The sequence below is a fragment of the Gasterosteus aculeatus genome, chromosome 20 (genome assembly GCF_964276395.1).
Source record: "Gasterosteus aculeatus chromosome 20, fGasAcu3.hap1.1, whole genome shotgun sequence".
Classification (NCBI taxonomy): Eukaryota; Metazoa; Chordata; class Actinopteri; order Perciformes; family Gasterosteidae; genus Gasterosteus; species Gasterosteus aculeatus.
The window spans coordinates 13,571,199-13,585,111 of NC_135707.1; the positions used below are offsets into that span (position 1 = coordinate 13,571,199).

A 13,913-nucleotide genomic window follows, 5' to 3' on the forward strand; every position below is an offset into this window, starting at 1 on the left:
TGAGTCTTGCAGGTGTGCATCAGTGAGGCGGGTTCTGTGTTTGTTCTTGATGACGTTCATGTCAGAAAATGCTGATTCACAGAGATAGGTTGAACCAAACAGGCTGGCAACCTTCATAGCTGCTGTGCTTACACCACTGTACTTTTCTGTGTCAACAAGGCTCCAAAAGTTTGGTGCAGCCTGGTGGGCTTTGAGGTGCAGGTCATTTTGCAATGTTACAATTTCAATCTCCACCTGTGCAGCATCCAAGTTGAACGTTGCACTTAGTTGCTCAGTTATGTCCTTGTTCATGAAAGGATTGGAGATGAATGAGACACATGGCTCAAGCTGATCAAGGTCACAAAACCTATCCTCAAACTCTTGTACTGCTGTTGTCCACGGACTCGTCGCACTGTACGCTAAAGCACCTGCACCGCGCCAGATCCCGGTCCAGCTGCTCGGCCAGGTTAGTTAGACATAGCTGACACCCGTCTAGTCATCGTCGATGCCCCCCGTTGGACATCGGAGAGAGTGGAGATTAAATCGGTTACATTTTTCTCGTCTTTAAGTACGGTGTTGGCAATAATCATCATTGCTTCTTTGAAAACTTCAGTCTGAAAAGGCCTCCTTCTTTATCAGGAGATGTGCAGCTCTTTCTGCTGCTTTCCCAAAGCTGCCTTTTTCTGCCCGCAGCGCGCTTCCCGCGGGGTAGTTAGCTTGGTAGCTTTTGTGTGTAGTGTCTCTCCACATTGTGCCGCTTTGCCGTCGCCACAGTCGCCCCGCAAATGAGAGACACGCAGTTTTCTTTCACACATGTAAAAAAGAATTCTTCCTCCCATTCACTGTGAAAATGATAAGTTCTCTTCCTTTTTTCTGCCATGTTTTTTGGGGTAAGAATGTGCGTTCAGCTCTGCATCATTGCTGTTCCCGCACTCACCTTTGAACCAGAATAGGTCAGAGTTCGACTAAATTATCAAAACTTTAATGTATTATACAAATATTTTTAATTTTATTTTAAATATCTTGTCATTTTCATTATACATATAATGCAAGTGTGATTTAAAAAAATAATTTATTTTAAATATTTTTTTAGACCGCTCACTAGTGGTGAGTTGTGCTATTTTTAGAACAGGCCTGCGGGCGCTGGGTTGGTGACACCTGACATAGATTATGGATCTATGTAATGACAATCCAGGATCTAGTCTAGTAGACAGTTATGGTGGGACTATCTTGTAATTGCAAGGACGCTACTGCCACTGTTGTTACTCAGCGTCTCTACGTCACTCCTCCGCTCTCCAAATATTGTCACTTCTGTTCACTAGTTGCCAAAACAACAGATTGTGTCCATCAAAATCCCAAGACACTGAACACAAGGCTTTAAAACTGCAGACTATAAACCAATGGCAACTTCTTCTACATGTGTTTTTGGGTTGTCGGTCCGAGACCAGCTGAAGGGAACATCACCCTGGACAGTGATGTTCTGATTAGAATGCAGAGGTCAGAGGTCATTGCGCCCTCATGTCCGTTCAATTTGTTTGAAATCTTAACAATTGTTACAGATCTATTTTTCTAAATAATTGTCAAAGATGCATTTAAGAAGAGACTAACTGACTGAACATCCCAGTTTCTTTCAAAGCAGCAGCGCCGCTCCATTTTCAACGTCTGTACAGATGTTTAAAGGATAAAGGAATAATCTCCTTGCTTGTGCTGTTCATGGTAGCAAGGAAATCATATCTTGGGACATCTTTAAATTTTGCGTGTTAGGCTGTTTTGGGCGCTGAAAAGATATAATGGGTTTTCAACTGCATGACCTGTGGCTGTCAATCATTTTGTCCTCCGAGCTGTATACATTTCTTTGCCTGCACACATTGGATAGAAACATCTGCTTTGCTGAACTGTAGTGCTCTCATTTGCGTTCCAAGATGTTATTTAAAGCGGAGTGATGTAACTCACAATCATGTGCTTGTAATTATGTTTTGTTTTAGAAATTGTTTAGAAATAGTTGTACTTTCTTCTGTGGAAATGATTGTTTTCAGTATACATTAACTCTGATGTGCCCACGATTGCTTAAATATGAGTGTAGAAGCAAGAAATGGGGTATTCCAGGGTAACTAACAAATCCCCGTCCTGTGTGGTCGGATGCAGCTCAACATGCGTACTTTTACAATCTTCCATGCAATTAATTATCAAAGTTCGGGTTTTGACAAGACTTAATATATGGTCACTAGCTTACCTTAGAGGTTTGTTGATGCGCAGCAGGGTCCTCCTATAAGTGTGTCTGAGTTAATAGTCATCAGATGTTCCATTTAGCTTCGCGACATTTATTAATCTAAAACCTTGAGTATTTTTGGCTGCAGGAATCAAATTAATTTATATGAGATGAGCAAAACTGACGTCACCAGTCTGGTTCTCCCCGTAGGTGACGGAGGAGACGAGCCGGATCCTTCTCACACTGGGCTACATGTGCTCTTGTCGAGGCATCATCAACGTCAAGGGCAAAGGAGAGCTCAAGACCTACTTTGTGCATACGGAGATGACCCGCTCAATGTCCCAAGGGAATGTAATGCCGTAAGACTGGTTCAGAAAATTCTTAAGTTACACAAGCGACAAGAACAAATGTTTATTAAAGATGGAGCTGTATTCTGCTCACTGCTGTTACACAAAGGAACTAGGTCTGCCCATGCTACAGCTGTAGTACACATGGAGTTACTTACTTTATGTAACTCAGGGTAGCATGTACAGCAATAAGCCAGGAACTATATTTGAAAAGAATGTTTGGTCCAGAAAAGCCCCAGTGGCACACAGATCACTTTGCTTTTTTTCAGCAGGTTGCAACAAAAACTAAATCTGTATTTCAGATGTCAAACAATGTCCATGAAGTAGCAGATAAACAAATACTTCCACTTTTCCAACCAGGCCTCTTGAAAAGAACATCCAAGACAAGAATTATCAAGTGAACGCTACAGAAACGACATGCTGGTGTGAATGGCTATAAGGACCTCTGCTGACCTGAATAATCTTTAATCAAAGGGAGCAGCAGTTGGACAATCGGATGTTAAAAGGGAAAAACCACTGTTGCAAAGGAGAAGAGTAACATAAAAAAATAGCAGCCCGTCAACCTTGTTAGAAGCACGAAGTCTTGGATATATTTTACAGGCAACACATGAAATGGAAAAGCATGAATATATTGTGATATTCATGCAGGATTTAGTTTCCCAAACCTGTCTTTGCAATTTAAATGTCATCGATCGTTTACGACTTACGATTGTTGGCATTCTGTAGGTCGTGTACCTGCTGTTTAGACAACACTGAAAACAAAGGGATGAAGACTTATTTGGGAAACCCGAAGCTGATCTGTGTACAGGGTGACTTTAGACGGCAAATGGTACGGTGGTTTTGTAACAAAAGAAAATGCTACCCAAAGTGTTTTATGATGCAATTGTTTTTTGTAAAAACTTCATTAAAATTTCTATGTATATTTGTTATTATTTAAAGTGAATTTCTGCAAACTTGATTGGCCTCTGCATTAAATAGTTTATTTAAAAAGATAAGCTTCAGTCGCAAGGACCTTTCTTAAGACCAGATTGGACTCTTTTAATTGAATTGGCTCTCGGGGGAATTATCCCCCTGTGCCACGAAGCAAGTGGTGTGTCATCTTATTAGCCATGTTCTTAAAAAGGAGCAGCTCGCAGCATATTAACATGACAGTCCTGTGATGTGCCTTTGATTAAACAGCAGGATGATAAAGATATACCTGCGCACTGGATTGATAATCGTATTAAGCACTGTATAGATGACTTTGGGCTATATGCGCCTGGAGAGTAGATCGACGGACACAAAGTGTCTCAACTAATCATCGTCAAAGTTGAATTCTGCAGTTTCCAATTACAGTCACACAATTCATGAAATTGGGTTAAAATTAGTTGATTTCAGACCTTAACGCAAATGCAGCAATCCTTTGATTTAACTCAATTTTTGCGCTTGTATGTAACATAGTATAATAAAAGAAATGCACCTATTTTAATAGAAAGTACTGGTTATCTTCTGATAGTGTAGAGACACTGTGGCTGTAGAAATTCCTCCTTAGACCTGTTGACTAATGTAAAAACATTCTTTCCAATTACGTTTTTCACTTTAAGATGGAATACATTGTGGGAAGGACTAAGGGAATGCTGTTGTTCTCAAGGTCCTTCTATATTCAACAGGCTCTTTCCCATTTGCTGGAAGCACTGGTTCCCCTACAGTCACAATTAAAGTAGACAGCTGAATATAAATGTATAGTGGAAGCGATGGTGACGGCTGTTCATTATGCTCGTTGGGATTGTAGCTAACCTGATACAAGATGGGCTTTAGTGTCATAAGGAAGCTGCTATTTGACGTCACATAGGAGGGCAACACCCCGTAGGATCCAGTAGTCCGGAGGAAGCGAAGTCCTCAGATCAACCGCTTCGATGTAATTCACGTCCGTCCTAACTGGCTTCTTGTAGATGGGACACGAGTAGAGGCGAGAATCCTTCACACCTGCGACAGAGAAACAAGTCTCACCAGATGCTCAATAACAAAGCAAAAGCTGAGGAAGTTATGTCTTAATTAGGGTCATAATTAAAAATCCTTTATAACTCGAGGTATTTAAATCGATGAGATGCCAGTGGGACACCCCGGTGTGTTCAACAGAACATCTGTTTCTATAAACTGGAAGCCTGCACAAATCAGGCAAATAACTCATTCAAGCAAAACATGCGGCTGTTGCGGAAGTTTCCCCAAAAGTGAGTAAATCATCGTTGACTCCCATGATAGCTGGTTAGTTGTTAGCCTTTAAATGACAACACGCTCAAATCCCTCCCTGCCCCCTTTCTCGCAGAGGGGTTTTCAAGACATGCCACACACATATATTCAAAAAAGCTTTGGCAACCACGTATCCCTCCTCAGTGACACACAGCAGGAAGCCCACTTGTGGGAAAAGCTGGAAGTGGACCGGTTGTAAACAAACGGTATTACGCATATTGTCAGATATACAGCCTGATCTTATCTAGAACAACCCCTGCTACATGCAATCTCTTCTCAGACAAAATGAATACCACTTGGTCTGCTTGACATTTAAATGTTACAGCCGTCATTCTTGTTGACGCGTGGGAAGCAAATGTTGAGAAGTTTAGAGGAGGGTTAGAAGTGATTGATCCCACAGGAAAAGACTGGAGTTTTAAATTCAGAGTCGGACGCATCCTCAAAATTCACTTCTTAGGAATCAAATGTTCGAAGAAAATCCATCTCACCATTATTCTCGGCGTACATCCGGATGACGGGCATCATCTCGAAGAGGACTTTGGTTTTGGAGTCGGCGAGCTTGCAGCCGCGGCGGTCCCAGCCGGCTCCCTCCAGGTAGAGGCCATAGACGTACACTCCCTCTGTGGGGGGCTGGGTGATATCGTCCTTCATCCACTTGGTCACCTCGTTGCACAGCACCATGCGGTCCAGGGCCCAGCCCTTGTTGGCCCGAGTGATCTCCTAAAGGTGCAGCGACAAATCCACCGGTTAAAGCCGCTATGTGACATTCGGAAACCGTTTTAGCGGGACAATTGAAAGACGCACTCCATTAACGGATTGGTTTTGCGAGATGCTGTGCCAACAGAAAGATGAAACCCAAAATGAGCAAAGGCAAAGAATAATAAATACATTAAATATCAGTTGTATACCCTCAGTCATTTATCCGCATATTGTATTGGGCAAAATTGGACCAATAGGACAGTGTCTCCTTACAAGCTAACTGACAAATTATACTTTGGCAAACAAATAAACAATAAGCCCTGTCAATGGGCGCCTATAGTCACAATATTGTCTGCAACAACTGGGATTTTTCAAGTGAGATAAATATCCCAAACCTTTTTGGCCTCACGGACCAGTTTCATGTAACCGGTGGAGGCAACAAAGTGCTTGGGAAATGGGTTAAAACGGACAAGCACGTGTAATTGGGAAATAAAACATTTTTCTGAAAAATCTAAAGTCACTATTCTGCAGCCCGGTGACAAGTGGCCCACGGACCGGCTCTCCGCGTGCCATCTGGTTCTCTGTGGCGGTGGGCCCGATGCCGTGGTTACCTGTCTCATTGCTGTCAGGAAGCCCTGTGGGTTGAAGAAGCCCGTCATCCAGAAGCAGTGGGGCCGCCCTTCAAAGATCCAAGCCCGGAACTGCCGGTTGCGCTCGAGCAACTCTGTGAACCAGAAGCCCAGGGTGCTGGAGGCCCACGATGCCTAAAACACCAAGACAGACAAACAATGTGAACAAAACACTACTAAGCAATGCAGAAAACTGTTATCCAGACAGATGATGGGAGGAGACAACAGGGAGACACATGCAAACTAATGGAGTGTGAAGCTCCGCGTGAGAAAGAAGAACCAAGTCAGTATACAATACAATACAGAAAAAGAGGAGAATGGGGGCAAATGTGCCCAAGGAAATGGAGCTGCAATCTGAATCCCAGTGAGGAAGCTATTCAATTCTAAAACAACCTAATCAGGGATGTAATGTTTTGAGGCACAACTACAATGCCAACAACACTATTTCAATACAGTTTACTTTGTATTCCTTTACTTCCCTTTTCTCAACATTAATCGCGTATCAAATCGTCTGGTAAGTTTATTAGAGGGTGAAGATAAATGAAATGATTGAATATCTGATTTTGGAAATAAACTAAAACTTTGATTTACTTGACAAAACTAACATTAGAGAAATTATATCTGCAGTGTGATAAAAACGTATTGATTTATGACTCCGAACTCCCTCAAGTGGCGTTTTAGTAACGATTTACTAAATGCAACTACGGAACTAACATTGGCGGCTATTAATTAGGTCTTTTGCCATTTGTAAAGCGACGAAAAAGCTACTAAAATGAAGAAAAGAACCTGTGGTCAGCGTAAGTGTTGCTGGCAGAGGAAATAAGGGAAAATAACCTCATTGTTTTTTCGCGTGACGTCCAGATCATTTTCAATCTACAAAGGAAATGCGAATGTACCCGCCAGGAAACCATGAATTGCTTTGAGTAATATTTCGTTAAGGGCACGGTGGGTTCACACTTTTTTTTTTGTCCAATTACGCCAATTCTTCAAACCAACCTTCTTCCAGCGGGCAGGAATGCGTGCGTCATACATGCAATCTAGGGCATCCCGTAGATTTTCACTCATGATGATGGTTCCATCGATGGCCAACTTGAGGTCCGTCAGCGTGTTTCTGACCAGAACTATGACCCTCTGCATCCGATCGATCTCCTGACGCAGGAAGATGTTCATGGGCTGGAAAGGACCCATCTTCTGGAGGCGCTCTCGCACCTGGTTACGTTTGAATGAAACCAGAAGATGAAACTTTAATGATTCTCGTGAAGGATTTATAGTGCACGCAGGCTCGGCGTGTTGATACAGACAATGGTGTTCACGAGTGCTGCTTGGATTTAGCACAATTCTATTGACCTTCACTCAACATTAAACCTTAAAATACCCATTACCTTAATAAAAATAATAATAAAGAAGTGTACAAAAGTGGAAGTGCTGCATAAGCTTTTCTCTTGTCTGTATAAAAGATAGAAACTCAGGAGCAAGGACGGGATGTTTCTCCAGTGACGAATGGGTTCTTTTATGAAATATCGCTTAAAATTCATTCAGATTTTTTTTGCACATCTTTTGCATCTTACCTCACTTTCTACTATGAAAATAAAAAAGCAGTGAAACCACAAATAAAACAAAGCGTGCGTCGTGTTCATTTGCACGTGCTCACCTCAAATGGTACGTAGTCAGGAGGCAGTTTCTCCAGCATGTCGTCAGCCAGCCTGGACACCACGGCCTCTCTGGTCTCCCCTCCGCCCGACGAGCTGTCTTTGGGCTGGATATTGAGGATGGTGTCCAGCACGTCTTTGGCCAGCTTACTCTGGTAGGTTATGTCGGCGTTTGGGTGGAGACCAAACACCTCCGGAGTGTCGCAAGCCGGCAGAGACTGGAAACGAGAGACGACACCGTTGTTGTAGCAGAGGGACTTTATTGCAAAGATGAAGTGCTGTGAAAGGACCTGTGTGCCTCACAGGGAGCTGGCTGAAACCGGCTGTCTCAACAATATGGTTTTATTCAAAGAATAAAAGCTGCCCTAAAAGGGTTAAACAATAGTTATTGTTTAAACTTTTTTTGGATTAAAATCAGGGCTAAAGTTATTCTGATACAGACTTTTACTTTAAAAGCAACAAAAAAAAGCAAGCTGATGTCAAAATGTAGGATGACAAGAAGATGGACCATATGATACTGCATTAGGATTGATGAGATTCCTTATGAAACTATTCAAACTAACACTTTTTAAGGTTCAGTGCAAATTTTTGAAAACACAATATTAGACCATTTTCTTTGTATATTATCAGATTTCGTTCTGATTTCTTTGCTGACACACACAGACAAATTGGAGGAGATGGAGATCGTCACTGTGTGCTGGACTCAATATAACTGCTCAATTATTTCAGCTTTGTTCCTTTAATTGAAATGTGCATGTGGAGACATACACACACATACACATTGTGTTTTTATGTAGTGTGAACATATTTGTGTGTGCACAAGGTATGTGTCTTTGAAAGTTGTGCCTGTAAGCGTTAATGCGTGTGTGTTAATGTGTGAGTGTGTGTGTGTTTGTGTGTGTTCTCCAAGGTTGTGTTTGTCATTCTCTATTTGAGAAGAGTTGCAGAGGAATAAGCTGCTGAGCCTGACAGCCTTGAGCACCAATCTTGTGAAAACTAGCTTTAATGAAACTAGCTCAGGAACTGCCCGCAGCCCCACACACACACAAGTTAGGCACACAAGCCAATTAATAATTCATACATAATCCGTCGTTAAAGGAGCATGCTTGCATTTGATCTGGAAATCACGCAGCCTGTATCTGGATGTGACACCAGCGCCTGCAGAAGCATTATTTATTTAATGTTGACCTTCCCACCGCAGCTGATGTCACTCGAAGCTGACAGCATTTTTTTTTTTTAAACGGCAACATGACAGCCGCACAATTTTAGAACAGCCATTGAAAGGTAGAGTTTGTGCGAAGTGGCCATGATTACAGGCGGAAAATGGCTTTCTTTATTGTTCCATCATTCATATAAGCATGATAAAAAAATACACGCAATCCTCTTCCGACTGAGTTTGACTTACTTGGATGTATGTTAGATACTGGTCAACATTGGAGCACTTGGGGATGCTGTAGGCTTTGTAGAAGTTGAAGGCAGGTCCGAACATTTCCTCGCTGAACCACACCTTGGCAAAGGTGTTGAGGAGGCGCTTGTCATAGTCATCGGTCACCCGGCCGCCATATTGAATCTCTCCAATCATGTATTGCACTGTGGTCCATGACACACCCTGAGGAGGTGTCAAATAGTCATAAGATGCAATAAATACAACTTGTGAAATGGTTACAGCTGTTGAAAAGGTAAAACGAGTTGATGAATGGATCATTTAATTTGTGCAGTGTATCGTGAGGAAACTACAGGGAAGGTAAAGCACACACACACACACACACACACATCTTCAACAGTGTGATTATGTTTTCTATTTGGCATATTCATGAAAGTTGCATGCAACACTTTTCTAAAAATTCCTAAAAGAAAAGTATTTTTCTATCACATCACAACGTATTTTGTTAACCTTGGAAACAGGACTACATTGCAGGCTTCTCAAATATGCCACAGTTTTTCAGACTATATTATATTAATATATTATATGGACTATATTATCCTATTATTTATTGTAGATTACATAATTCATTTGGTAAAAACTACACCTATACAAGCGGTGTGAGTTAGAGACACAATCATTAAGTACTGCACACCTTTGCACCTGTAAAAGACGATCACACACGGGGCACTTTGAACCACTATTGCGCTGCAATCCAAACTATTTCTACTTTATCTTACTACTGTTGGTGGTTGTTTAGGAAGTGCTTGTTAACCTGGAGGTGTATACTGTAGTTTCCTCAGCACTTGAAAAGGTTATGCCAGAAAAATTCTGACTCTTTCTGATAACTGGTGTAAAATCAGCATATTTAATGTTTGCAGACAGGAGAGTTTAGGCACATACAAGTCATGCGCCAAGGCTGCTCAAAAGATTCCTGCACCACCATGAATACTGGGAAGAACAGGGAGCACAATGATGTCATTGTACAGGGACCGTCATGCTCTTTACCCCGAGACATCGGACACACGCGTCACACAGATTTCTGAGCGGTCATCTTATCTCAGCTGACATGTCACTTATTGTACAAACAATGCAGATGTAGTCTTATGTTGCCCCCCCCCCCCTTCCGATTATGACATTATTGCATAACAGTCACCTCCTACCTTTTTAACTTCCATGTCATCGAGGTGGTTCTGAACAAACTGGACTGTGGCGTTGAAATCGGCCTGGTTGAACTCGTAGGGGATGTTCCACCCCAGAGGCCCGTACTTCCTCCTCTCCTGCACCGTGCTGTGGAGGAATGCCACTGCATAGAGCATCGGCTTCCACTGAACCATGTTGCTGACATCCAAGAGGTCCTGGTTTATACCTAGTAGGGGAAACATGGACGCACGCATTAGCAAACCTTTTCACTATAGAGAGTGCGAGCTAGAGGAAAGCACTGTTGTTCTATTAGCTTTTGAGGTCAGCCACATTCCTTTATTTTACTCCAGTGTAGGAGTCTTATACAGACCACGGCCCCTTTTAAAGACTAAATAAAAACTTTAAAATGCAGATTGTTTTAAATATATTGTATTTTTATTAAATACAAAGAAAGCAAAATGATAGAATAAAAATTCTGGTCCTTTGATAAACTGTTTGAACTAAGCTGAAACAAACCTCCATAGGTCCTCTTAAGCCCCGCCTTGAGGCCCTGCGGGGGTTCGTTGGTGAACTTGATTGACATCTGCAGAAGGGTGATTGGGAAATGCCTGTGGACCTCTGTGGTCATCCAAAGGCGGAAGCAGTCATGGACAATGTCTGTTTCTGTCACTGTGTCCATCAGTTCGTCCATAAAGTTCAGCCCCAGGTGGCAGTTCTGAAGTAGGGCCCAGCCGCCCTGAGGACAAATATGGTATCAGGGACCGCAAAGTGATGATGTAGATATGAAGTTAGGAGACGTCTAGTTCAATACATTGAATTAAACCATTCAATTAAACTATAGCATTAAGCGCTGACCACTAACTCACATTAGCCATAGTCTGCTGCAGAAGCTTGCGAGCATGGACCTCTTGTCCTTGTCCCATGGAAACATATCGCGTCTCGATCTTCAGCCTCTTTCCCAGGGCAATGATGGAGTCGGTTGGATCGGAGCCCATTGACAGGAAGCAGATGAGAGGAGTTTGCGGGTCTGATTCCTCCCACATCTTCTCCAAGTCAAGAATCACCCCTTCAGTGTACTTCTCCCCCATTGCGTCCATTATGTATTTACGGGCCTAGAGAAGACAGGGAGAGTAATTAGAAAAAGTAAACATGTTTGTTTACGTCTTCGTAATGCAGGCCAAGTAAGAACTTGCAACTGATGGAATAGTTTATATTGATAATAGAGTTTTAACAATTGCGATACTTTTAATGACTGCAACAAAATAAATTCCACTCCAGGCTCATCTGCAGCGGAGCAAAACAATGTCCATTAGCCAGTGCAGATAGTAGAGATTAGTGCTGTTTCACCAAGTGTATTCCACTTTTCCCCACAAGCAGAGACTTGGCCAAGTACCATGTTAGTGTAGATTGAGATATCTCCAGACTTTTAATTGTTTTTACCCAACTCTCATTAAAATCTCCTACCCATCGCTGACCCGTCAATTGTGTGAGGTTATGCTGTGATATCTGTTTTATGGTTATTGATTCATTGGAACTTAAGTAACAGTACGACTAGAACTTACACCGTCGATACTGTTCTTACGACCAACGTACTGCAGTGAAGCCGATTGTGGTTGGGTGAAATGTGTGTGTCATTCCCAACCTGTGCAATGGTCCTGTCGGGACACCAGCAGCGGATGAGGAGCAGGCGTCTGAAACAGTCCAGAGCCTGGTCGTAGGAGTTTGGTAACAGCTCTTCCTCGGGGGCCTCCTTATCAAACCACGACTTCCACGGTTTCTCGTTACGACTTATCTGAAAGAAACGTGTAAACCGCTCTGACACACACACAGACAGGTGCTTTTTGCCTCTTAATTATTGTGAGTTTAATATGCACTCTTAGTATTGAACCGGTGAAAGCGCCATGTGCTTTTCGAGAAGTGGTGTTAATGCTTGATGGCACAACATACACAAATGCGCTGCTAATCCCCGTGATGACATGCATGCAGGAAACCAGGTTAGCGGCAGAAATGAGGTTAAAGCGGGAAATCAGACATTGTGTTTACAGTGCACGAACCACAATAACCCTGGCGATTGTATAACCGATATCTGGATGAGGCTGATCTGTAATCACATTTACACTTGTTCATGGGTTTGAATTACAATCAAACTTGTAGCTCTGGAACTCATTCATTGGACACGTTCAATTGGAGTTTGTTGTTAGTAATTATTTTTTAGTTATGTTTGTTTTCAACTTGCTGCTGTTATCACAGCTTGTGTACGGGGCGTGTAGAAAACTATGGTACAAATCCAGTAAAATTAAATACAGGTTTTTCCAGCAGAAACACTGCACTTTATCAAATTAAATAGGCTTCATATTTAATAGCTGTAGATGTTGAACAAATGATGACAGTTTATTACTATAACGGTTATTGTCATCCTATTTCTCTGTGACTGGTGGTCGGCTTGAAAGGCAGACGGTCTTCTTTATTTATTTATTATAGTATTTATTTGGGAAAGTGAAGCAACCAACAACTTTACAACGGAGAGCTGCCCACTTTTGTCCATTAGCTCCTCAACAGCCATCCATTTTTCAAAAATAAGTTATATATATGCGTAATACAGATTTGTTTGTGTGAGATGACGGAGTAAAAAGGAGGCTCAGATGTTTTTCGGTCTCTTCTGGATGCTCTGATATCAAACTCCTTCTGTGCCTTGTTCTTCGGGTGGGACTGATGTTATTAAACAAAGAACTGATAATCCAGCGCTTCATGTTCATCAACCAAACAAAAATGTAGTATTCATAAAGTTGTTTGTGCATGTGAAGGAAAACGTGTGTGTGTGTGTGCGTGTGTGCGTGCTCAGCCAAAAGTAATTATCATGAAGTTAATTTCACAGAGCACTGAGCTTTACCTCCATGGGAGCCGCCCGGCTGTCACTCACCCATATGCGTGTGGAAGAGACTCCATCGTGGTAAGTGTTTTTTTTTCCCTGTAGGTCTGTGTGTGTGTGTGTGTGTGTGTGTGTGTGTGTGTGCGTTTTGAGGACACAAGACAAGAGGTGACTGATATTGACATGCTTACTAGAGCAAAGGAGTGCTGTGAAAAATATGCAATAAACATCTAGAGACTGCTGCTCAATCTGTGAGAAAGCCGTGACAGACGAGCACGGTTATGCGTGAGAAGTCTTTCAGATGAAGAACTAGAAAGCTGTCATGGTACATCAATACTTATCAGGTGTGTGCGTTGTACCTGATCCAATATCTCAGAGAACTGCCAGAGTTTGCTGAGCTCTACAAGGTTGAGCCAGGTCATGTCAAGGATCCATTTAGCTGGTTTCTGAGGGCAGGCCTTCAGGTCCAAAGATGCACCTCCTGGTTACCACACAAACACAACCATACAGACACACACACACACACATAAACCAAACAAATACCAAAAGTGAAGAAAAAAACAATATATTCACATGCAAAATTTGAATTTCTTCATGAGAACCTCTACGATAAAATGATGCACAGTCAATGTTGAGCAGGTTGCAGCTGCAGATGGCAAAGCTGCTTGCAAGTAAGCGCCTGCTCTGCTCCCCTTGACAGTTGCTGTAGCTGACTCTTATCCCTGCGGTCAGGAGCA

The 13,913-nt window shown here is 42.3% G+C and overlaps 2 protein-coding genes across 2 annotated transcripts in view; one reads left to right on the forward strand and one right to left on the reverse strand.

Annotated features, from left to right (window-relative positions):
• Positions 1-3,527, forward strand: part of adcy2a (adenylate cyclase 2a) — a 40,192-nt gene extending 36,665 nt beyond the window's left edge. The window contains exons 26-27 of the mRNA XM_078094087.1: positions 2,399-2,547; positions 2,896-3,527. Coding sequence (XP_077950213.1) covers positions 2,399-2,547; positions 2,896-2,974 — 228 coding nt within the window. The 3' untranslated portion in view covers positions 2,975-3,527. The remainder of the gene's footprint in view (positions 1-2,398; positions 2,548-2,895) is intronic.
• dnah5 (dynein, axonemal, heavy chain 5) overlaps positions 2,585-13,913 on the reverse strand; it is a 65,509-nt gene continuing 54,180 nt past the window's right edge. The window contains exons 77-87 of the mRNA XM_078094086.1: positions 13,536-13,657; positions 11,950-12,099; positions 11,174-11,419; positions 10,824-11,043; positions 10,328-10,533; positions 9,147-9,350; positions 7,744-7,959; positions 7,089-7,301; positions 6,075-6,227; positions 5,253-5,484; positions 2,585-4,500 (exon numbers count right to left, since the gene is read on the reverse strand). Coding sequence (XP_077950212.1) covers positions 4,349-4,500; positions 5,253-5,484; positions 6,075-6,227; positions 7,089-7,301; positions 7,744-7,959; positions 9,147-9,350; positions 10,328-10,533; positions 10,824-11,043; positions 11,174-11,419; positions 11,950-12,099; positions 13,536-13,657 — 2,114 coding nt within the window. The 3' untranslated portion in view covers positions 2,585-4,348. The remainder of the gene's footprint in view (positions 4,501-5,252; positions 5,485-6,074; positions 6,228-7,088; positions 7,302-7,743; positions 7,960-9,146; positions 9,351-10,327; positions 10,534-10,823; positions 11,044-11,173; positions 11,420-11,949; positions 12,100-13,535; positions 13,658-13,913) is intronic.